This window comes from Patiria miniata, unplaced genomic scaffold, assembly GCF_015706575.1.
Source record: "Patiria miniata isolate m_02_andy unplaced genomic scaffold, ASM1570657v1 HiC_scaffold_6, whole genome shotgun sequence".
Lineage (NCBI taxonomy): Eukaryota > Metazoa > Echinodermata > Asteroidea > Valvatida > Asterinidae > Patiria > Patiria miniata.
The window spans coordinates 8,594,892-8,620,890 of NW_024037073.1; the positions used below are offsets into that span (position 1 = coordinate 8,594,892).

The following is a 25,999-nucleotide window of genomic DNA, read 5'->3' on the forward strand; positions in this document are numbered from 1 at the left end:
GAAGAACACTTTGGGTTTGAAAATTCCTCCCGGTATTTTACATCTAAAAAATATTAAAGTTGATATTACGTGCCTTTTCAAAATTTCGATTTGCTTTTCCGAACGAAATTTAAAGGAATATAATGTCCTGTAACAAATACATTTGCTTTAATTGTTTTGTTTTTGTTGCAGGCTATACAGTTTTAAAAAGCGGTTTTAAATGGCGCGCTTCAGTTCAAAAATTGCGCACACTATTCAGGACGAATTAGGAGTTATTAATTAATGGATTGTATACTAGTCTTGTCGTGGGCCGATTTTGTTTCGTGCGAATTGGAAGCTCATAACTAATGTAATGCTAGAAAATTATCAATTCAATTTGAAAATCTATTTTTTCAAGGTGTCACACCCAAAAAGCACGTATACACCAACTTTAAGGAAAGGCGTTAATTAAATTATAAGCATACCGAGTGTTCCTAAAAGTTGGCCCCCAATAAAACCCGTTACGTTTGTATTTAATATTTTTTGTTTGTTTATATAATATACAAGGGCGTCAATCACTTTTCAAAAGTGTGTGTGGGGGGGGGGGGGGACTTTCGTTGAACGTAAGTAATGCGAGCGCGAAGCGCGAAGCTCTCACGGCGTGGGGTTAGGGGCCCGATTTAGGCCCCGAAAACATTTGGATTACACGCTCTGTGGTGCGATCTGAGGCAATTTCTGACCACTTTAACGCATTTTTTTTTAAAGCTAAAGATCACAATTTAAGCATCATTTTTTAAGTTTGGAGTAATTGAATCAGCTATTCTGAGCTATAGAATATTATGTGGGCTACCGTTTTTTTGGAGGGGGCGAAAAAAGTGGGGGGGGGGGGACAAACGATATGATATCCCCCACTTTAAAATGGGGGGGGGGGGGCCGTCCCCCACCGATTGACGCCCATGATAATATAACTTGTGATTTTTTTTTAAAGAGATGCCGTACAAAATCTCCGCTCACAATCATAACATCAAAGAACTCAATTTATATTGACTAGGGGTGGCACCGTCGCTCACTACAGGCCTACATCTTCGACTGCGTGTATTTATTTTCGCTCATCGTAAACATATACAGCTTTCTTTCATAAAGTAAATTGAATTTTTTTTTTCAATAGTATACTAAACACGTACATACAAATTAAATTTAATACACCTTATTCCTTAAAAACCTGGTTTGAATGTGATAACATTTGGAATGTTGGATTTCGAAAAACATGTCGAAACAAAAGAAAATTAATCATCAAAAATACATGTGGCCAAAATTAATGATAGAGTGACGATCTCCTAACTTTGACGATTCTTTTCTCTAAAGTAAGTTTGGAGAATTCTTTCCTTTTTTTTTAACGAAAGTTTAAGTAACGCTGACATTCTGTCGCGGTTTAAATTAAGAATCATGAGCTTCAGCGAGATGTTCTCACTCGGCCACCGTGAGAAACCATAGCGATATGGAAGACACACCGCTATCGATTTTTTCCCGGGCTGGCTTTTGTACTCGCGCACTCACCGCCCAACAACAAAGGAGATTGGCTACGAGCCAAAAATTGTAAGCTAAAAATAGCAGGTGATGTCATTCATCGCTTTTGTTAACGTCCAACGGCGGCAAACACATGCAAAAACCACATTCCTAAATTTAAAACACGAGTGGAGTGAAAAGCAGTAGGAAGTCTGTAGTAAACCACCCCGGGAAAATCACTGTGGATTACTTTTCAGCGGATGTAATTGCGGTTTGTGGAATTGTCGTAGGCGTTACTTTGACTTGCCTGGGACGGCCGATCTGCTTGATTTCCGAATGATCACCTAGGATAAGATAAATTCGACCGAGGATTTCTCGACGACCGTCTCGGTAAATTGAGGTGCTCAGCCCGTGGGGGTGGGCACGTTGCCTTGGTGCTGCGACGCTTTGGAATAATTTTTTTTTTGACACCACAGGAACTTTTGTTTTAACACATTTTTGGACCAGGTTTAAGTTTGTTCAGCTGCTTGGTCATCTCTTGAATGGAAACCAGAGGAGCTAGGTCAAAACGAGGGATTTCAAGTCGCGATCCTTCACCGGAGTTGAGCAAAAGTCGACCGCGAACGAAACGGGACCAGTCACCGAAGAGCTGCAGCGGTGACAACGGGGCGAGGGCGGCACCTTGTGCGGGGCAATCGGTTGCGTCATCCGGCGAGGTAAACAAGCCCGTGGGCGCTGGGCCAGGGGCTGGCGGTGGCGGTGGTGGTGGATGCTCTAACTTAAATGGGTAATGAACTCAGTCAAATTGGTTTTGTCACTACTGTGGTTCTTTTCTTTTGTTAAACTAATTGAACACTTTATTTTGTAAACATAAAACCTCAACAAAACCGTAAGAATAAGAATCACTAAGATATGCAAAAATGAGCATGATAAAAAAGATTTTTTCCATTGTACGGTACACAATTTTCAAATTGTGGCACAAGTAGCCTACAAAGTAGTTGAAATATTGATCTTTGAATAACAAGATCAATTTTTTGTTTAATGGCCTATCTGCATTTCAGTTTCTTAATATAATAAGAAAACGGTTTAGAAATATCGTTAGTTTAATATTGTCATAATTAATTGAAATTTTAACTTATTTTTTGGATTTGGAAAAATATATGGCAAAAATGTATCAACCTGACGCCACTTCCACGATTGTGTACAAAGTCTATGGAGAGTCGAGAAATTTGTCTTACAAGTATTTCCTAACAAAATGGGAAATGTTTTTCAGTCCCAGATTCATGTCTTATCATTTCTGCAATGAATGACCTTCATTGAGATGATATATGAAGATAAAAGAGGCTTAAAGTTGCAACATTTTTTCCGAATAATTTAACAGGGGAGATGAAGTGGCTATTTTAATTGTTCCTTTTTTGTTCAAATTTTAAGCTGGTCAGTGTTTCTAAAAACAGAAACTAATTAAGGCCAATCGGAAGAACACTTAAAAAAAATACGGCATGTGCCTAATTATTAATTTCATTAATAAGGGACACTGAGTTTTGCAACAGGACTGTTTTTTTCTGCGCACACTGTCCCTGTTTATAAACGTTAATATTGTTTTTATCCCACGCGAATGACGTGTCAGTTATGAAATTTCCTGTTGACAAAATTAGTCTGCACCATGGATGGCCTCAACCAAAGTTGTGCAGTTCTGCACAATAGGAAGTGACTTGTTCCTGCTGACGTAGTTCATGTACTTGGGTAGACTAGACATGTCGACTCTTGCCATGTAATTACAGTAACGTCGTACACGTACAGTATAGTCAAGGAACATCTCATATCTTAGTTAAGATAGAAAAGCCTGTCATACTCAGAAAGTTCATTGTAAACTAGGGCTAAATATGAATACAAGATCTTTACTTCGTGAACTTCAAGCAAGGTAAGTTCATTCATATTTCAAAACAATAACAAAAAGTTTGTGGTCATTTTCAAGTTGTGGTTCTCAAACTCGTGTTGTTATGATGACGGCATTTTTTACAGCATAACAGTATCGTGGCTGTTAACGAAGGGTTTCCTTGCGATGATGTCATTAGTGCACACGTGTCCTTTTAGGGTCATTTTTTCTTTGAGTGATTCATTCAAAAATAAAATTACTTATAAGCTCCCATATTTAGTTGGGTTGTGTTGGGAGCCACAGTTTCAGAATGGTTGTTGGGTGCCTATATAGCCTCAAGATCTTATTTTCTCGAGGCATTGCTGAATATGCCAGTGTACACGTAAGAGTAAAAAAGATCATGGTTGCGACATCGGTAAAGTTTCACTTCAAAGTGAAGCAGATAGTAAGGTACACTAATACATTTCCATGTTAATCTACATGTATTTTACAAGTTAACACTTTTTTACATACAATGCTTCCAAATGCCAAATTTCTTAAAACTATAAATTGTTATAAATTTGGAAGGTTTTCATCTTTTTGCTTTCGTAGGATGATCGAAAAGGACAAGTGGATGGCTAAGATGGAAGACCCGTTGGAGAAACAGCGAATCAGGGAGCGGCTGAGAGCGATGCCTTCTGGGAAAAAAGACGGAGAAGAAAAGCAACGTGGTAGGGGGCCCATGGTGAGATTCTTAATTGGAATAAGCTGAATTGTTTACTTGGAATTATTGTCGTGTTCATTTTTTTGTGTTCAAACTGGAGTTGATATTGTGGAAATATCAACAAAATAATCGAAATCAAGATTTTCACGAAAATACAAACTAAAGTTTCAACGTTTAATATGCAAGAAATATGACTGTGACAATTATTTGATATTTGATGAAATTTATTGTAAAACTTCAAAACTGTTGCCAAAAATTCCATTTATTTATCATTTCAAAAAAATAATTTGCAGGCCAAGATGGAACAGTTTAAAACTGAAATACAAAGTTGGATATTATATTTATTTGTACTTTTTGATATTTTTTTCCTCCTCCCCAGGTTGTAAGACCTCCTTCCCCTTCATCCCGCCAAATAAGTTCGGGTGCGTCGTCTGGGTCCAAGGTTGATGTTGCTAAAAGACCCTCGACTCTCCGAACAAAACGTTCGCCTTCACCCAGACAGACACCAGAGTCTGTCTTTGCCCAACAGGTAATTTTGTTTTAAAATAATTTGCAGATTTTTAGAGTTGAGTTTTTTTGTGTGTGTGCTACCGTCAAGTGTATGCTTATGAATGCGTATAGTTTTATAATTTGTGTAATGCAATGACTAAATCAACTTTGAGAAATGCATTTATGCATGGTTATTCATCACACGCCTGTGATTTGACTCAAATATTAAGGAAAGTCATTCAATGCAAACAAACAAATAACCGTTAAAAAATTCAAACGTTATCGGCCAAAAGATTGCTTGTTCAAACATATTATCAAAATCTCTGCTTAATGAATTCATGAGATTCTGTGCAGCCAAAGATAGCGATAATTGCAGTTTACAAAGCAGCTTAGGACAAAGTTAGCCTACCTGTTTGTTATGAATGGGCGGGATTCGATTGGTTAGCTTTGCCATTTGGCTATCTATTGTGGAAATTGCTTGTACAAAGTCCAAAACCGCTGCCTTTTTCCCCCTGTAAACATATACTAGGAGGTAATTCAACAAATACAGTCTAGATTCTTAAAGTAATGCTGATCTTAAAAATCAAATGTACCGGTATATTTTATTTCAGAATACGCTTTTGAAATAAAAAAAGTCCAAAAGATTCTACGGATCTCAGACTACATGCAGTTTAATTTTTTTTTTTACATTTATGAATTTCATGAAACTGCCATTAAATTTTGAGAAAAATGTTTTCATTCATAAAAACGTGTACATTGGAATAGAACTAATTTGATTTTAAGATCAGCATTACTTTTAAGAAATGTATGAAATGAAATCTATTCATGACATCATCACTTGTCATCATCTGGAATTTTCTTTGATATAACATTTCAAATATTTCCAATTTATAAACAAAATTGTGACTGAAATGTTATTCATGGGTTTAAAGGTCCTCACCACGTCTATTAACACCAGCCGATCATTACAAATAAGATCTAACTTAAATACACTTCAGGGTCGATTCAAGTTCTTATTGTGTCCGCATGTACAAACTCCTATATGACTCAGTTCAGGTCGGTTGTTGCATGGCCAAAGGCACTCACCATTTGAAAAGCGCACGTGTGCGCTCGGCGTGTATAACACGCATTGACAAGCTTTTGTGTGAAACGGCCCACTCGCCTCGCCGCGGTTTGTCACGAGTGACTGATTGCTGTGTGCGAGCGGTGACGTCACAATAGCCACCTCGATTTTGGCGGGAAATTTTTATCAGCCGTTTTTTGTTAGTGTTTGAAGAGCGTATTGTTATCATGTTCAAGGCAAACAATGCTGGGCTTTGCGTGCACCTGCTGTGGTTATTTGTAGATGCCCAAAATTGTAAAGGTCTTCAAGTGTAAATATCTTGTATTACTGTAATACTATTTGATACAGAAGTTGTCTTATGCAACATTTTGACGCAGTACTTGTGCTTGTGAAAATATCTGTGTTCCCAGTACATGTATATCTGGATAGTGTACATTCACAATTTACATGTACATGTACAATTTCAATTTTCAATTTGCTACATATTTATTCAATGTTGTTCCTCATACACAAAATTAATGTTATAATTGCATGTATTATATTGGATATAAATTAAATTCAAACCAACATTTATCGTAAATCAACAACATACATACTCGAACAACATTAGGTTTAGGGTGAAGCATAGCTTTTATACCCCAAACTGTGGACAAATACGATTACAGTACAAGTAACGAATAGGGACAAAACGCAGGGACAAACAGGAACATAACAAGCAGGAGTAAATTAATTATTCATCAGACATTATAAGAGTTAACGATAACGATGATTTAAAATGTCATGCTTGTCCGGACATCTGAGGGCGCTGTTGCTATGATGTCATTTCAGGAAGACACTGTTCAGTTTAGGGAATTTCTGTTCAAATTGTGAACCCAAAATTTGCTCATTGAATACATTTGTGAGAAAGGTTTGCTCATTGGCTTACTGCAATGTACTGACACAACAACGAATCACCAAAGAAAAGCAAATTTACGACAGCAAAATATCCAATACTCTAACAACTTTTTGTGCTGAAATAGCTGTAACATTGAGGTTTCTGCCCGGAATGGCATCACAGTTTTGCTCATGAATGTGGAAATTTGCATTGGCATAAAAACAAAAAAAGGCACCAAAATATCCTTGAAAATGCCAAAACGAAAGTTGAAAATAAGGTAAAATGGGACACAAAGGTGTATTTTCAAGGATTGCACTAAAAAAATTACATTGCATTGGGCCCTTTAAAATGCATTGAGGAAAGAACTACCTAAAAATGGGAACATCTATTGCAAGATCATCACATCAGTCAGGCAAAAAGGACTTTTATTAAAAAAAAGAAGAAATAAATGAGAATGATACACACACAAAAACAATTTCACAAAATAACAAAACAATTCTCGTACGCCCATCTGTCACATGCTGTGGAAGTGTTGTATGTACACACGGTAACCATAGCAAAGAGGCAGTCCACAGACGACCAGAATGCGTCGTTACCAGGCAGATGCCTACGTCACCAGCAAAACAGACTGTTACCGTGGTAACCGACTCTTGTACAACACGCCTATCATTTCATCTGGTTGACGAGCAATCTGCATCTTTTGATTTTTTTTCCGCTCCAATGCAAACACGAGATAAACCAAGGTTACGGAATTCTTAATTAGGCTTCAGGGATGGGCGCGTATTGCTTCTTTTTTTCCCTAGAACCATGGAGGCTTAGAATGAACATTTTGCCTATTGTGAAATCGTAAATTAATGAAAACTAATACAGTTCTGAGTATTCCAATGTTGTTTTTGGAAAATTAAGATTATGGATTTTTGAGCTTTAAACACACAAAACAATTAAAAACAGTAAAAATAATAACATTTTACATTTTACATAAATTTAAACAACACACGGCACACCTAGTAATTAATGCTGATTCCCAGCACACACAATATTCTTTTCATTTGATGCAGAAGTCTCTATATGCATCAGTTTAGACTGACTAGGTTTAACCCATTTTGGCATTACAGGGTTATCCTATATGATAGCACTGCCCGGCTAGTCAGTCAGTGAGTCAGAGGACTCTCGGCTGGCCCTCTGAGACCAGCACAAATTGGTGTAGCCTATTATTCTCGTCAAGCAGAATCAAAGTCTGAATTACATAAATTTAGCACCATGCAACCAACACGACTGAACATTGTACAGTTTTAACATTAAAATTGAGTGTAAATTGACCAAGCATTGTGATAATTTGAAATGTCTGATAACGAGATCCCCCATGCCGTTAGATAGATCCCCATTAGACCTCCAGCTTGTAATCAAACGATATGGTATCGCAGTGTCTTTGTAATTAATGCAACCCTGGGATTTTCCCGTCGTTGCAATTTAATTACAATTGGGAGGGTGGATGTATATGCTTCATGGACAATTTCGCATTGATCAAATTGTTTAGAGTAATTACCGTCATGTACCTTATGCCCCACCCCCCCCCCCAAAAAAACTTGCGCTTAAAAATGCACTCACAAATTTAATGTCTGTTTATAGCCAATGTTATGATTCATTCGGTATTGTCTTTAGTGATTCATGTTCACAAATGTTCAGCCGTAAAAGTGTTTCATGTAGAAGGTCTGTCATACTCAATGACGCTACATTCTGTCGCGTGCCTGGGAATTTGACGCAATTTCGGTCTGAATCACCAAGGCCGACCCACCCGTGATTCATGTGAGATTCACTCCGTAGAATTTCAAGACCGGACTTATTGTCCGCACCAAGCACAGGGCTTTGATATCGTTAAAATCAAAATGAAACAATATTTGGTTTATGTATGAAGGGATATACGGAAAAACCAATGTCATATTATTAACAAGCTCTGTAGCTATTTCGTTGTAAGAAAACAGCTTCGATATATTCTTAGAATCCAGTAATTATTCAAAATTGTCAAAGAAATTTGCAAATAGCCAAAGTTGAAGGAAAATGGAAATATAAGGGGAGCATAACTGGTAATAATAATATAATATCTGTCTGTGTTTTCTGTATTTTACTTAGCAACCGGACACGAAGTGAAAGTTTTTTTTTTGTAAGCGAAAGTGTGAAGTGAATGCTGTAAAATATAGATGGTGGTAAAAATTTGAACAGGGCAGCTAAACTTTAGCAGACAGCATAAATGTTGAGCAGGATAGACCCTCCCAAAACCCCTTGTGGAAAAAAACATGTGTCGAAATTTGTAACAGATGAATCTCTCAAATGGTTTGTGTGAATTTAACGCAGGTTGTTTGCCGGTCTGGTTCCCCGACTTCTCCAAGGATAGCCAGACACAGATCCAGAATATCCCCAGTGGTAAGTATTATCTTATCAAGTTTATTTAAAACAAGCTCATTAAAGCAAAACCACAAAAAAAATCTGTTCGGCATCCCAATGTACAGCATGATAAGGATGTATTTTAAAGAGAAAGAAAAACCATAGAATACCCTGACTATCTGTTTTTCAGAATTCGCGACCTCCTTCCCCGCCTTTCTCCTCACTGAAGCGAAGCCCCTCCCCCTCCCTGAAGCGAAGCCCCTCCCCCCAGGGGGAGATCAGCATCGCCATAGCGGAGGAGATTCTCCAGAAGAGAGTTGAGAGGGCGCTGCACGCCAGGCTGTACCTCCTGCAGCAGAGTGGACCCAACTCATTTGTGATTGGCGGAGACTCGCCCAGTCACAAATACAAGGTCACGATTGGCCCACAGGTAGGCATTACAATGAACATATATATGAATATTCATGAATTCATATTCATAATCAAGATTTGTGAATCCACAATCCAAACTGTGATTGGTGGAGACTCACACAGTCACAAATACAAAGTCAGTATTGGCCGACAGGTAGGCATTACACAATGAAAACGTGAATTATTCATGATACAAAAATACAAAATTCATCTGCAATCCAGTTTGTGATTGGTGGAGACTCACACATCGACAAATACAGGTGAGACGTCTTGAGACATGAATATTCATGAATCCCACAATTGGTCCAACTAGTGCAAGATTTTTTTTAAAATTTTTTACAAATGTTTATTCAAAGCACAATCAAAAAGCTAAAAAACCAAACTTTTTGAAAAAAGATTTTCAGCTTTTTTTATTATGCATATCTGGGCCTACACTTGTTCTTTTTTCTCTACACAATCTTACAAAACAGAATTATTAGATTTGTTTGGGCAGAAGAAAGAAGTTTTAGTGCCTAATTTTTGAAAATTCAAATCTTCAATAAAATGTTGTCTGACACTTAACAGAGCTATCGTGTACAGTGTAGCATGCATTGATGATGCATCATGTATCGTCTATGGCTGATATTCTCGAGTGTTATAGTCTATGTCCTTCAATCAGTTACTGACATCGTAGGAAGTGTTAGCTCTCAAAACCTCAAGGGCCATGGGCCACTCTGGAGAAAATATGCTAGTATTCCTTGTCTGTATAATCAGTCAAGTGTCCAAATTTTGGTATCGAGTGACAATGGTTAAATAATAATTTGAAGAAACTTTGTATAGTCTTTGTGTTGTAGCCCATACTCGCAGAGAAAGTCATTCTCTAATTAAGCTACTATTCACCCATTATTAGTCTTCAAGACATCAGGCCATTCATTACCAATTTTTCATTGAAATTTCATTGAAATGTGGCAAACTTCTCTGGAAAGTAAAACTTGAATGAATACCAAGTGTATGTTTTTGATGTCACCCAACGATTTTTTGTTTGTTCTCTTTTTGTTTTTGTCTGTCCATTACAAGAAAAAAAGAAAAAAGGTGTATTCCTGTGCTACTTTTGGGTTTCATCTCGAAAAAAAAAATAGATTTTGTTTTTTCAATTGCTATTTTCCTAGCAATATAAAAGTCATTCACATTTAAAAGATACAATGAACAATAAGATGCATTCCTGTGCCATTTTCCAGTTTCATCTAGAAAGATAAAAAAAATTTTCAATTGCCATTTTCCTAGCAATATAAAAGTTAATCACTTTTGAAAGAGACATTGAAACAAAAAAAATCCACGGATGTTTTAATTTGCATTATTTTTTTTTCTCACACAATTCAAATTATTGGCTGCCAGACAATACTTTGGCTTTGCAGTGCGGGTTATTTGTGCACAAAATGAAAGTCCCTTTTGAGAGGGTTGTGGATTTTTTTCATTAAAACAAAACATACAAATTGAAAATTTGTTGGGAGAAAAAAAGTCAATTTTTTTTAAGAGTATGGGGTATGTATAGATGTTTAAAAAATTCAGGACATGTTGGTAATTATGAACTCTCTAAATTCTTTTTAATTACGTGAAATTGTCATAAACCGTTTAAAAAGGGGACTTAATAGTATATCCATTGCTTTGGAATAATCAAAATTTGCGGTTTCGTAATAACTCATAATATAACAAAATATATTTATGTTTATATATATTCATGACTGGATTTCTGACCTATTCATCATGATTACGATGACGATCATTGCTCGCCTACGCCCAAGCAGCGTCATAAACTCTTATACATTGATGGCGTCAATTAATGATAAAAAAAAAATGATGATTTCCGGAGAAATTGGCAACTGAAAAATGCCCCTCGGAGCTCGGATCGAAATTGAACATCTGCTTTGCGAATTGTTTGTTATTCGAGCGCGGCATTGTAATGAGACGCGGTTACGTTGTTAGGTAAACCAGCGCAGTCGTGGAAATGACTCTGTGAAGGCACAGCGTGTTTCTGGCCTGTAACCATGGTGACAAGGATGCGTTGCCGTTGGAGCGATAAGAGCTTTAGAGTTGACGCTGTGGTCAGCAGATGTGCACGCAACTTAATTAATCATTGATGGGTTGTTGATAGTCGGTTTGATTGGTAATTGCTATTTTCAGTGCTTTCGAGTAGAAATGAAACAAAATGAAAGTTGAATTTTCTGCAGATTGTATGTGTTACACACATTGTGTATCCAAGTGATTAATTTCCAAATATGTTCTCATCAAAGGAAATAAAACTCATTAAAATAAAATAAAATTATTTGGCAGATGTTTTTTTTTTCAAAGTGAGGCATGCATTTGTTTAGTAAAATCACTTTTATTGACGTAAGCCTGGTTTTACTGTCAAAACAATCGACAGCAATTATAGATTTCAAAAATTGATTTACAACTTCAAAGCAAAGAAATTTATAGTAAAATAATTGGCTTTTACATTAAACTTATGGTTTTGGGATGTTTTGTTAGCTAGTTTATTTGTTTGTTTTGTTTTGCAAAAAAATAAACAATTTCACTCTTGATTGTTTGTTTTGGCCCTTTTATAAGCACTGCATACTCAATGATGTCCAGAGCTTGTGATGAAAAAAAGAGCAATATCCAAAATAAAAATTTACATCTGACTACAAAAGAAGGAATATGTATCTACCAAAAGATGATGTTTTTCTGTAAAAAGCTTGTCTCTACCTTCATACTCATGTGTACGTGTTGGACAGGAAATGACGTAATGTAAATTGTGTTTGTTTTTATTTTCAGAACTGCAACTGTACGAAAGGGCCGTTCTGCCTACATGTGCTGTTTGTTATGCTGCGAGTCCTACAGGTGCCGGAAGGCGATCCCATTCTTTGGAGCCGAACACTTATGAATTACGAGGCATGTCCAAACAAGTAGTCATATTAATCAATAATCACCACTTTGCGCATATTTAATTTCAAACGTTTCATCATATCCGTTTTGAGTCACTTGAAATACATTTCTTCCAAAAATGATTGTAAATGTTTGTGATTATCGAGTAACAATCCACAGATGTTATTGACTTTGGAAAACAACACATGACTTGTATTTGTTTGGATAGTCTGAATTATTTATGCTATTTAAACTTATTGAATTCATATCAACTATTGTATGATATCTGTGTTGTGAAATTCCTCCTGTGATTTATGAAATAATTTGATGGTCTGAAGAAATGTCTGTGTTCTATGATGAAGATTTTATTTGCTTTTGTTTCAATTTGTTTAGGTTTTTTTTATATATTAGGCATGCAAATTTTCCTCGGATCATCTGATTTCCTCTTGCTTTTTTCACTTCTCACTTATGCCATTGAAAATTGAAAAACACTTAGTAAAGTCGAGTAAAGCTTGGAATTTCCTCTCTTTTTTGGTTTAAAATCCCAGTTCCATGCCTCATCCGGTTCGTTAGTATAAACACCATACACGCGCGTACCACTGATTACTAGCGCCCATTGGATAAACGCTCAAGTTGCGTTAACTTCCGGTTCCATTCGTGCTATGCTACACCGTGTGAAGTAATCATGGTTGAATTGAGATGACTCTCCACTAACGAACCGGATACATCTTATTTACTTAAATTTGAAGTGGTTTTCTTCTTGAAATAGCAGTGTGCCCAAATTTGGTATTAAAACTGGCCCAGTGCTCAGAGTAGAGGCCAGTTTATACTCGGCGCGAACGCAAACGCGTATTTGTGACGTCAGGGCAAGTTTTTGCACTGCAAATTCGCAAAAAAATGAACACATTCCAACTCTGATGAATTTTGCAGCGAATGCTTCACGACGTCAACTTGGATTCGCATGAAGTATGAAGCGGCTTTGATGCAACTCGGTTCCCAACTTTATAGACAACAAATCGAATGTTTCTCTTAAAAAAAAATTAATTTTGGATTCTTACAGGTGGAGGCGCTCTTCAAAAACTACCAAGCCCGACAGAAGAAACGTCTGAAACGCTCCAGCAAATCAACCAGTCAGCACGAGAGGAAGTCTTCCCATGATGCGTCAGCAACGACAAGTACGAGCACGTGCACTACGTCTCTCAACAGCACAACAAGTAGCGACCAGAGGTAGGATAAGCTACACTGAAATCAAGTCCAGGGTCTATTTTCATTAAAAAAAACTTTCTTCAAATCTGCCAAATTAACATTATTTCTTTGCTGGCTAGTTGCAAACTCAATTCTTGTTCACAAAACCTTACCAAGCTATTAAACACAAGTTCCTTTTTTATATGTTGTCTCTGTAAAGAGTGGGTGTTTTTTTCCAGGGTGAAAAATAAAATTTTCTGGTCTTGAAAGTCAAAAGTGAGGGGAAATCATTTGACTCTCGGAGAACAGTTTATACTAAAAACTTGTACATTTCTATAACACTCTTTTCTGGCATTTTCAACTGCAAATTTGAATTGAAATGCACAGTACAACACAATGCAGTCTTCGTTTCTTGTGTTTTCCTGTGTTTTGCATTTTTGGCCCTTTCAACCAATGTATCAGCTTTGCTCTGATTTTGAAAAACTTCAATTTTACAAAATTACCGGCATGTTGCATTCACAGTATATTCACACATCTGGCCCCAAAATTGTTTTCATTTTTGCCTATTTTGTCCTTCTGCCACCAATGTAATTAGCTTTATTCTAGCATCGAAAAAAACCAAAAAGTTAAATTCTCAATAGCAGAAGGCATTATGTCAATGGAAAAGTTGGTCAGTGTTTTTCTCAAAATGATGATTAATGAATATATTTGTATTTTTATTCTCTTAGCAACAAGGAGGAGGATTTGTGTCCAATCTGCCTCTTGGAGATGGTCGACGGGGAGAGCCTGGTAGTCTGCCAAGACGGTTGCCGCAACCGACTGCACCACCACTGTGTAGCCATCTGTAAGTATCACAGTAAATAATTAGCATTGATTAAATGTTTATACTTTCAGAATTTCTGTTGACCATTCACTGCAAGACAAACAAATTCTGGATGTATTAGGCGATGAACCTTCAAATTCTGATTATCCGGAATTCTGTTTTTCTTTCTTTTATATTGCAAAATGATTGGATGGTCTGTGTTTGTCCTTATCTAGTAAGATTAGTTTTACTGCGGTTAGAATAAGGCACATTGTTTTGTTCGTATGTTTGTATACAACTGCCCATTAGACTTGAGCGATTCTGACATTTCTGGAATTGATTTTTGTTCCGTCGCGGAGTCAAATCAATTTTTGGGAATGGACTCCAAATTAGTTTCACGAACACAGCAAATAAATTACTGTATTGAGCTACACGTCATCTTTCTCGAAACTATGATCATTTACTACACGCATGCGAGATTTGTTATGAAGTGTCTTGAATCAGATACTTCATGGAGTCAGTTAAAATACTGTAGAACTTCACTATTACAAACAGAGGTCCACAAAAGATTGTTCAGTATAATGATCGTTGGTTATAGCAATACAAACGACTGTCCATTTTCTGTACATTTGTATATAAATTTGGGAGCCTTAGGGTATGTTCGTTATAAGGATAATTCATCTTCCAATGCTAAACATTATGTACGCGTTCAATTCTGTTACGACGCTTTGAATATAATATGCCCTTCTATTTTCAAAAACAGGGGCGGCAGAATGCGAGAGGCAGAACGATCCCCTCAATTGTCCCCTGTGCCGCACCAAGTGGGACACACCCCCCGAGGATGGCAGTGATGCACCCCCAAACACACGGAAGCCGTCCCCAGCCCAGTCCCCAAGGCTGATGCGAAGGGCCAGCCGGCAGAATTCGGAGGCCGGGGAGCTGCCCCAAGAAACACAGTCCTGGATTGAGGTGATTGATTTACTAACATCTCTGAAATCAGTTATTATTTAACCGAAATTTTTAAAAATGGTAGAAATCGATAGCATACATTTGCCTCAGGAACTAGTTTGTCAACTTCTAATACCTATAATATTGACTATCTACCCTTGAAGCATGTTATATTTGTTTTATTGTACCTTTTACATCTCACCAACATTTTGTCGAGTGATGCATCAGTTTTCTGGGTAAACGACTCTGATCTTTTCATTTAGCTAGGGTATTGTTCGCGCTTGCGCACTACCCCCGTGCAATAGTTCCAGGGTTGCTTAAAAAAGCGCACACGTAGTAGACTATAGACCATTATCATGATGCAGCCATCTTGACTTTTCCCATTCAAATAAACATAACCAAAGCGAGGCTAAAAGGAAAAAATAGTCTGGTTCCTTTTTGCACTAAAGCGTTATCATTCAGTACTGCTATTAGATACAGGGAACATGACTGAAATGGCGGTAGCATGATAAAAGTCTATCGCACTGGTAACTTATATTTTATTGGGGTACACCGTATCAGCAAGATTGAAAAGATGTCACAAAAAAATAGTGTGCATCATTGAACCTACATGCTCATAACTTGCTCCCTCATAGACAAAAACAGACACGGAATATGCAGGAAACAAAAATGTGAAACTTAGGATTAACATAGCCGTCGCAAAATCTTTTTGTCCAAACCAGGTGTTTTCAGAGGACCTGATTCGTCCGTTGTTTTCGAGGGAGTGGTCGTTACGAGAGAGCGCTTTCCACCAATTGAGGCCCGCCATACGTGCCAAGATCCAGCCACACGAGGGCGCTGTTTACACACCAGAAGACGAAGCCGTCATCAGGACTTGTTGTAGGATCATAGCCCTGGGCTGCTCGGATCCGGTCTACAAAGTCTACGTGGCTGCTTTGGTAAGAAACCTATTAAAGCACAGTTTAAGAAAACTCGGGACAAATGTTACAGAGCTGTAAAGCTGAATAATGTTCTAAGCAAAGATAATAATTTCTCATGAAAATCAGATAGCTAGCCAAAATGTTATGTGATGCTGACTGTTTCTGACTGGTCCTTGGTTAATGTTTGTGCACAAATTTGTTGAGGAATATTGCGTAGCAAATCCATGGTATTGGGCCTTGCTGATGTAAGCTGTAAGCCATTTCGAACCAAAATACCGAAACAGAATGAACGGTTGTCAGAATGAGTTAGTACATTATAATGTTTATGGAACTTTATAGGAAGTTTTTGTGAAGTGACAAATGTTTTGACTTTCTCCCACAACATGAGTCGCCAAAGGCATGTTAGGGACGTAACTGCCTAGACACAAACCTACCAATTCAACATTTTTGAATCGGAAGCGCTAGCAGTGGAATCAAGTTTTGAGGGAAAAAAATGGCATTGGTGTCCCCTGTTTCCTTAAACTGTAAATTATGCGCTTAGCTGAAAGTCCATTGGAATAGTTGTTATGCAGCTTGCTTAAGATTTAGAGCAATTTGGTTGCTTCAAATGAAAAAAGAATGCACAAAAAGCAAATGATACTATTCCACAATGGTAAAAAACAATGCGGGATACTTCTTCAGAAACAAGGGTTTGAGTGCTTAATTCAGTCGATAAATCCTATCTCTATTCTGGGTACCAGAATGACAGACATTTTAAGACAGAATGCATCATTTATTTGTTGTACTACAGAAAGGGCTGCGCACCATGCTGTCGTGTATTCAGTGTTTCAACGAGGCGGACCGCCATCGGCTGAGAGAGGAACTCAGACATGTCGTAGAGCCCATCCTCTTCAAATGTGCTGACGGCAACAGGTAAAACAAACGCAGGATGTATTACTAAAAACCTAAAAAAAAACAATGGGTTAGTATGATAAAGTAGTAATGCGCCTATCAATTGTTTCCCCCACCCCTATATGTGTCATCGCATCGCATCAGTGATTCCGTCAACTTGTCAAAAGCTGACAAGTTAAACCTAATGATATTTATAGTCTCTAATTCTGGGTTTTCCATCATTGCTAACAGGCGTACCAGTCAACTTTCCATCTCGGCTTTGATTGAGCTCAGCAAGGGTCAAGCAGGGGAGCTGGCGGTTGGACGAGAAGTCTCATCCTCTGGTAAGTACTAGCTGACCACGGAGTTTACTACTGCCATAATGTCAGTCATGCATAGTCGGGCAGAGAAGTTTTATTGGAAGGAGACCAAGAGGGGTTAAAATACAAAAAATCTCACCCAACCCCCACGCTTTGAAATAAGCAGACTCTTCTTGAGAATTTGTCCAGCTTGGCAAATTCTTCTCTTAATTTTCAGACGAATTTAAAACAGCGTCTGACTATTATCACAGAATCAAGTCTTCATAGATTTAAATAAGATTTTAGGTTTTGCATAGTGGAGAGAATTACTGAGAAGTCTTGCATGTGTACAACTTGTGTGATTGTCTCTAAAAATTGACATGAAACTGAAAACCAGCTGTTTCTAAAAGAGAGAAGTCTTACATTAAAATTCCTTAAAAGGGGTGTGGATACTAATTTTGTGCAGATTTGGGGTTTTCAACAAAAATTTGCATTCCCATCCTGTCCAGATTTTGTTGGTCTTGGTGCTGTGGAGTATGTGGAGGAGTGCATCTTTGACTCGTCTCTGTCCTTTGAGCCGGCCTGGCAACCCCATCTTGGCCGCCTGTGCGTCCTGGAGAAGCTCATGAAGGAGTTCCCCGAGGAGTACGTCCCTAGCGAGGAGGATGGCTCGCTGCAGGCCGCCAACTGCGACCACTTGATGCGGGTGCTTCGGTTCGCCTTGCAGGCGGCCCGCAACAACCACAGCCGCATCTGCAAACTGGGCAAGAGAGTGTTTGTCAACATCGCCCGCAACACGGTCCACATGCCCGTCATGTACGAGAAGGTCTGCGACTCGTTGCTGGAGCTGGAAGCAGACCTCCAGCACGGGCTGCGGCGACGCCTGACCAACATCCTGGACGACTTTGAGGCGTCGAGGACCGTTGCTGAGCGATTACAGGAAACCGATCTGCACATATACGGTAGAGTAGTTCAGGACAGTGAAGTGAGCTCCGTGCATGATGAGGACGAGCTTCTTCACTTTGCAGGAGAACAGGACGTTAAGACACCGGAGAGGAAACTTAGCGACAACAAAGATCCCAAATCCCTTGCAGTTGTTTCGGAAGGTATCCTTACCCCACCTCCGACCCCACCGTCGCATAACTCTTCGCAATCTCAAAGGCCAACGTCCAAAATCCCGCAGTTGAAGCAAGACAGGTATGCCTCCAACAGACCACACCTTGCCTTCAAGGGGGACAACAGGCCCAATTTAAGCGATTTCTCGCCCATCCAGAGAGAAGCTGGAGCTTCAAAGACTGAGGATCTCTCCGACCTATCCCTGTCCATTTCTCCGTGCTCGCCCACCGACCGGGCCATCACGTTCAAGAATGAGATCGCCACGGCCAGCACGCTGTCCCCGAAACACGTGCCCGGCGGCCTGAGCTGCAAGGAGCAGATTGAGATGGAGGAGGCGGAGGCCATCGTGGTTGCCATGGAGACATCCATCACCCAGAATCCTCTCCCCATCGTGCCAGGGTTGTCTCCTGGGAAGGACCAAGATGTGATTGTTCATATACAGAGTGAGGTAGGTGTTTGTTCTCGGCACAATAGGTCTCTCTCAAGCACAATAGGTCTCTCTTACGCAATCAAGCACACATTACGCAGTGTTGAAAATGTTCCAAGCACGTGTGCTTGTTGCTCGAATGTGTTCGAAATACGACATAGCTGATGCGCGTTATGCACGTTGACGCTCAAAATGCAGATGTATATGGCTGGTCTGTAGGAAATGACGTCATTTGAGAGAGACCTACAGCCCTGCATACTATTAGCAAAAAGTTATCCTCTAACTAGAGCAGAAACCTCCACACTAAAAGTTAGTGTACTTTGGCTGTGTGTGCATGTAGGATTAAAGTGTTGTAATTGAGTCCATCACATGTTTATCACATGTCCATCACGTGTCAGCCACTCTGTCCATCACATGCTCATCACATGTTCATCACATGTTCATCACATGTCAGCCACTCTGTCAATCACATGTCCATCACATGTCCATCACATGTCAGCCACTCTGTCCATCCAATGTCAGCCACTCTGGAAATCGGGGAAAAACTTGAAAATGAGATTCCATTTTTCCGGTCAGGGAAAACTTGTGGAATTTGGGGGAAAAAAACCCAAATTAGGGAAAACTCATGGGACTTTACAGTGACCCAGAAGGGAAAGCTTTTTCACCAGTTTAGCGTATGTGCGTCTTGTGGCATGTGTCCAAGTTGTGTCCATTGACTGACTGCTATGGTGGTGTTTTAGTGTTCATGCAATGTGAACATTACACACCTCTCCAGACTGCCTGTGCTACATGTACGACTTCCCAGCGACGTTGTTAAAGTCGTTGGAGATATTTTTCATGGAATTTTGGAACTTTCTCAGGGCAATAGTAGGGAAAACACAGGGAATTTTGTTTTCATAAAGTGCTGGGAGCCTTTTGATAAAATGCAACAGTGCCTGTGATATATATTTACACTCTGTTTAATTACAGGATGGGGAAACACCCAGAGAAAAGTGCTACGTGGAGAAGGAGCATTGGGTGAAGGGCGTCTTACTTGGGACCGGGGCCTTCTCCAGTTGCTACCAATCCAGAGATATCAGGACAGGAACCCTAATGGCTGTCAAGCAGGTAGGTTGAAAAGGGAAGGGACAGAAAAAGGGTGCACAAGTTTCATCCATTCTGGTCAGTATTTCAGTTGAGACCGGAACCTCACTCAAAATTTGCTTCTATAATGAGAAATCAGATAAAAAACACCACTTATAAACTTTCAAATATGAAACTGCGAAAATATTATGAAATGGCCTTCTTGATTGTCAGTAAATAACAGAGATGAAACTTTTCCGATTTCAATCAGAAGTTTTTCAAATTAATTTCCAAAATTCTGATTATTCTGACAATCTTTGCCCCTCAAAGTTTAATTTTTTGAATTAAATTTCAACGAATCTGATGAAAATGGCACAACGATATCTGTATTGGGAGCGCAATTTTAATCTGTTCTGCCAGTAGTCAGTGCCCAGATTATACGGTAGGCGCACCTAAGTAAGCCCGGATTGGAGTAGTTTACTGCTGAAAATGAGTTAGCATTATCCTATGGCATGGGTACAGACTACTTTAAGGCTGTTGCACGTTGAGCTCGACTGCAGTAAAACCCAAAATGTTGCCTTATTTTTTGGAGGTTTGAGATTTAGTTGCACAAAATGTAATGCATAAAAATCACAATGATGATCTTAAACATCCTAATTTTTTTCTTCCTGTGAAGGTATCGTTTATTCGCAACACAAAATGCGAACAGGACAAAGTTGTGGAGTCTTTGATGCGGGAAATCAACCTGATGAAGGAGTTGGATCATCCAAACCTGGTCAGACTGCTGGGTGCGACGAGACACAACGGCCACTTCAACGTCTTTGTCGAATGGATGGCCGGTGAGTAGAAATTAAAACCACAAAACTGGAAAACCGTGGTCCCATTAGTACGATGTCCGACCTATGTGCAATGATGACTGAGTTCAAACCCTGACGGGGAAAACTGGTGCTTGTGTTCATGGGCAAGACACTTTACTACAACTGCCTTTCTTAACCTAGAATTGTAAATGGGTACCTTTGAGGGAAGTGAGCTTCCCTGATGATCGTCACATATTCTTGTCTTTATCCGGGCCTTTAAATTTTCTTTTGGGTTTGATTTTTTTTGGTGGCATATTTGGACAGTTTTGCCAATTTTAAGTATGTTTTGGAAAAATGTGGTTTACTGCCAAAAAATTGAGGTTGATATTTACTATTTTGGTGTTTCATGGAGAGTTTTTCTTTGGAATTCTTATTTCAGCTTTTGCTGTTGAGACAAGATGTTTGGGAAAATTTGGCTTATAATTTATAAAATTGCTGCTTCAACGATAATTTGGTGTTCTAATTTCTGGGAACTTCCATTTTTTTACCTGCTTGACACGCAGTGCATGCCCCACCCTCTATATCTCTGTATCTGTCTTCTCTCCCTACCCCCAGGTGGTTCTATTTCCTCGGTTCTGTCAGCTTACGGTGCTTTTGAGGAGCCAGTGGTTCTAAAGTACACACGGCAGTTGTTGACTGGGGTTGCCTTTCTGCACAGCAAGCATGTCATACACAGGGACCTCAAAGGTATTTGCTAAATTATTGACCCAACTATACAATTATTGACCCAACTATGCAATCGGTCCCAACTGAAGTTGAGACCGTCCCAACTAAGTCCCATTGTATCGTTTGCACTACCGTCCCAACTATACTGGACTATACGTCGTTTCATCCATAAGTAAGCTCGGGCGAGGGTCATTAGTCGACTAGTCATTGGTTTGTGACGAAACTGACGCCTGCGCATTAATAGCAACGCGCCAATGCCGCTATAGTCAAACGCTGGTCTAAACGATATCAAGAAACGTCTTGGTCCTGGTTCCTTGTTGTGCTTTATGATGTCCATGGCTATTGGAAAACCAGCGATGCAACCATGCCCAATGATCTGATATACAAATAATGAATGTTTATGAGTGCAACGGTGATTGAAAGATTGAATGGAACATTCCATCTTTCAACGAATGAAAATATTCTCACCATTGCACGAATGCAAGACATTCATTATTTGTTTGATATAACATCCAACTTAAATCTTTGTCATTCGATTGGAGGATAACACTTTAAGAACAAAGAAACTCACAAAATTTTATCATATCCACTACTTTTATCCAGCTTGTTCAAGGCTAACAAAGGTTTGAAATTAACATTGTGAGTTCTTAAAATAATGTAAAAAACTCATCAAGACAACTGCATCCACTTCAAAGGCAAGTTTTGTACTGCTAAAATGCATGATATGGTCTAAATAGCGCAAAGGTAGCGCCGGGCTACTGCGCGTCTCAGCGTGTGCGCGACATGCAATAGATGGGACGAAAATACATGGTGAATGGAACCAAGAATGCGCGGTTATTAAGGTAGGCCGTGCAGTGATTCGATTAATGAATGCCGCGTGACCTACAATCCTCCAATCAAATGACAAGGATTTACTTGGGTGTTATATAATTCCAAATAGTCGACTAGCGAAGTCCAACCATGGTCGACTAAACAGAGTTCGGGCTGACTCAGTCGAACTGTGGTTAACAACAGTTCTTGTGCGAACTTGCCACATGTTGCAGATATTGCCACATGTTGCAGAAGTATTTTTGTTGCAACAACATTCATCGCAATTGTCTTCTTTTTTTAAAAGGTGCTAATCTTCTGCTGGACAGCACCGGCCAGCACTTGCGCATTGCGGACTTTGGCACGGCGGCTCAGATGGCCTCAAAGGTCACGGCGGAAGGAGAGTTCAAAGGTCAACTCATCGGCACCATAGCCTTCATGTCACCAGAGGTGAGAGAGCATGAACAAAATCTGCAGTGGCTTTGTTAAATGATTTACCCACATTTCTAAAGCAGCCCGTTGTCTTCTCTGGATTTTCAATTTTTTTTTTTACAAATAGCACTAGATTTCTGAAAGCTGCCACTGACAGTGATATTCAGACTCAATCGTATCATGCCATAAGCTAAATATTATTTCCATTCAAAAAGAAATGATGCTGTGAATAAGAGTGTATGTCTCCATGCTAAGTTTTTTGAGGATGTTTTGGAAGTAAATAACTTTATTCTCTTGCAAAGTAGTAAAGGAAAGTCTGTTGAGAGCCAATATGGCCTCATCAGGCTGGGGTGTATCTCCAGTTTCCTAGGCATGAAACGAGTGAGAATATTTCTATACCCCTGGATGGGATGCTAGTCCATCGCAGGTTACTCCCCAGCTAATGCCGGTCCAATTTATACTCCTGGGTGGAGAGAGGCAAGTGGGGATAAAGTGGCTTGCCCAAGGACAAAATATATGGCCAGTAGCTGGATTGGAACCCTGACCCTCTGATCATGAGTCACAACTCTAACCACTAGGCCACACTCCCCCACTTTGTTCTCTTATAAAGTTTTGAGACTTTGCAGTAAATATCTTTATGCCAAAAAGTAGGTAATTTCTCTTAAATATCTTGAGTTGGTAAGGCAAAAATGTTTGGGTCAGTTTTTGGTAGGTTGTGGCGAGAGACTGGTTGACTCTTGTTAATCTGTGGCTGTGTACATGAGAAGGACCTTTCTTAAAAGACTCAAAACACTTTTGATTGATTTTGAACAAAGGTTTTGCGTGGAGAGCCGTACGGTCGAACATGCGATGTTTGGAGCATCGGTTGCTGTATGGTAGAGATGGCGACGGCTCATCCGCCATGGAACGCCTCAGCAATCTCCAACCACCTACAACTCATCTTTAAGGTAAGACCTGGCTTCCTTTTCATGGCTGTGCTCGCCATAAGCGAAAATTTCCCGCTTACTGTAGGAGAAAGTTTATTTACTTTTTTATTTATTTCTTATTTTAACTGGATAGCCCATTCAGTGGAATCCACTGATCTCCCATGGGGCCCAGTAGAGAGAAGACAATGAGAAGAAATTAAAGTTTTAGAGGTGGGAGGAAAAGCCCAGAAGAATATTCTGGGGAAAACCAACGGAATCAGGCAGGGACTGGAAACCCAATCCACATATTGGCCCAGGCGGGATTCTAACTCGGGTCACAGCGGTGGAAGGCGAGAAAGTACCGCTTCGCCAACCTGACTCCGTGCTTATGGTTAGCAAATTTCAGGGGTTAGCGAGGAATTTTGGCTTACATATGCCAGTAAGTCAGGATTTAGTATTTACTAAATTAGCACAGAATTTTTCTTGGTAATGTTGTAAGCACAGTATGGTGAAGCTTCAGAATTTTGTGCTGAGCAATGCCATGAAAATAAAGCCATGAATTTGGAATACATCCTTTGTAATTCTGTGCCTTTGCTTTATAATTGTTGTTTTTTTTAAAGTTTTTTCAGATGTAGTGTCATTGTCCAGCAGATTTGCAAAACATTAAGTCCGAAGCATGGAGTAAAACAGTGATTTTTCTCAGTACTAGAGAAACAAGTGAATACTGTTTCTCCTTAACCCTTCATATTTTCATGTCCACTCAAATTTTTTTTAAAACATCTGTAAATCTCTTTAACCATTTAACCATTTTTTTTTTAACTAGTCTAAACTTTTTTACCCCCCAAAAGTTTGTTGTTGCTCCGATTCTTTTCTGTGTATGAGTATTTAGCACTGTTAACGCTAACCATATTGTGTTGTGAATGAATATTTTCATTTTTGTTTTCATCTTTTCTTCAGATTGCGAGCGCAGAAGGACCGCCGCCCATTCCGGACGAGATGTCGACAGGCACCAGAGATCTGATGCTGCGATGCTTTGAGCACAAAGCAGCAAACAGGGAAAGCGCCGCCGATCTACTGAAGCACGCCGTCTTCACCAGGTTATGAAAAATTGGGTGAATTTCAGGCTAGCGGCTAGCAGGCTATAGGACGGACGCCGCAGAATGCAGCTGTCAACCTAAGGCAGTTAAATTGCAGTATTAAAATGGGTTAATTTTGGTGCTCGTTCTTTTGAAAAATATCACCAACACTTTGGACTATGGGCTCCGTGCGCCGACGAAAGAGGGCGCCCTTTTACCTAGCAACAACGTCCCACGGGCGGGACATTTCGCTGGTTGACACGCACCGTTCCTTGTGTGTGACGCACGTACACCAGGGGATTTGTACCATGTACACGCAGTGGCCGTGCTTCGCGGCAAATGAATTGCAGTCAGGCAAGGTGGCGTCGGTCGGTCGCCCCTAACTGTACTCTCTGTGCCGGTGAGGGGGTACTTGTGAACGGAGCGGATAAGTACTGAAATGGTGCTTTTACCTCACCTAACCTAAAGGATCAACTTTTGGAAATGTTTACCAAGAAAATGTCTTCTACAGTCACTACCAAAACTTGTTTGTATTCACTGTGTATTCAAGAATTTCAAGAGGATTTGGGCAGGGTATGACAGAATCGAATGTAAAGTTAATTACTTTGTAATATTCCTTACTTGATTCCTGCCCATAGGGCTTGTGAGCTTTTGCCATGAAGGAAAGTGATTCGTTTTAAGTCAAACATGAGGTTATATTTAAATATTTTATTTGTCCCCTTGGGGTCACTGCCCAATGGAATTGTAAGGTGATACTTTGTGGCAAGCTACTTATATTAAGTGATAAATTCAAACATGAGGTTATATTTAAATATTTTATTTGTCCCCTTGGGGTCACTGCCCAATGGAATTGTAAGGTGATACTTTGTGGCCAGCTACTTATATTAAGTGATAAATTCAAACATGAGGTTATATTTAAATATTTTATTTGTCCCCTTGGGGTCACTGCCCAATGGAATTGTAAGGTGATACATTGTGGCCAGCTACTTACTATTAAGTGATAAATTCAAACATGAGGTTATATTTAAATATTTTATTTGTCCCCTTGGGGTCACTGCCCAATTTGGAATTGTAAGGTGATACTTTGTGGCCAGCTACTTACTGTTAAGTGATAAATTCAAATATGAGGTTATATTTTAATATAGATTTTCCCGGCTATGTTAAAACGTTTATCATTTGAATTCACCGTTTCTAATATTCAAATTCGTCCATCAACATTGATTAATGAACTTCCCAATTTTAATTTCGTTTTTTTTGTCAGACAATTTCAAATTCAGTGTAAGCAAATTCAAACAATGAGCCCACGTTTTCGTCCCGGAGTATTCAATTTTGTCTCGTCTGCGCAAAACCTTGTTATTCAGAAATCAAATTCGTCTAATTGATTGATATCAGACGAATTCGATCTCTGAATGCTGCCATTCGGCAACAGCTTAGACGAATGTGATCAGTAATGATGAATGTTCTCGACCCGGTGACTAACGAGGG

The 25,999-nt window shown here is 39.3% G+C and overlaps 1 protein-coding gene across 2 annotated transcripts; it reads left to right on the top strand.

The window, feature by feature from the left end:
• The first annotated feature begins 1,684 nt into the window (after nt 1–1,684).
• Nucleotides 1,685–25,706, top strand: LOC119743041 (mitogen-activated protein kinase kinase kinase 1-like). 2 transcript variants are annotated; one of them, XR_005272947.1, is made up of 20 exons: nt 2,007–2,251; nt 3,932–4,064; nt 4,423–4,572; nt 8,822–8,890; nt 9,042–9,281; nt 12,053–12,169; nt 13,203–13,369; nt 14,056–14,171; nt 14,893–15,098; nt 15,800–16,015; nt 16,788–16,909; nt 17,120–17,211; nt 17,676–18,730; nt 19,679–19,816; nt 20,448–20,610; nt 21,184–21,315; nt 22,409–22,551; nt 23,349–23,480; nt 24,396–25,206; nt 25,315–25,706. XR_005272947.1 is itself a non-coding variant. In XM_038219364.1 (19 exons), the coding sequence occupies exons 1-19, from the start codon at nt 2,007–2,009 to the stop codon at nt 24,540–24,542; spliced, it is 3,783 nt and encodes a 1,260-aa protein (XP_038075292.1). In that variant the 5' UTR covers nt 1,685–2,006; the 3' UTR covers nt 24,543–25,706. The 2 variants fall into 2 exon arrangements, 1 of the variants encoding a protein (XP_038075292.1); XM_038219364.1 differs by having other exon boundaries at nt 1,685–2,251; nt 24,396–25,706.
• Nucleotides 25,707–25,999: the final 293 nt, after the last annotated feature.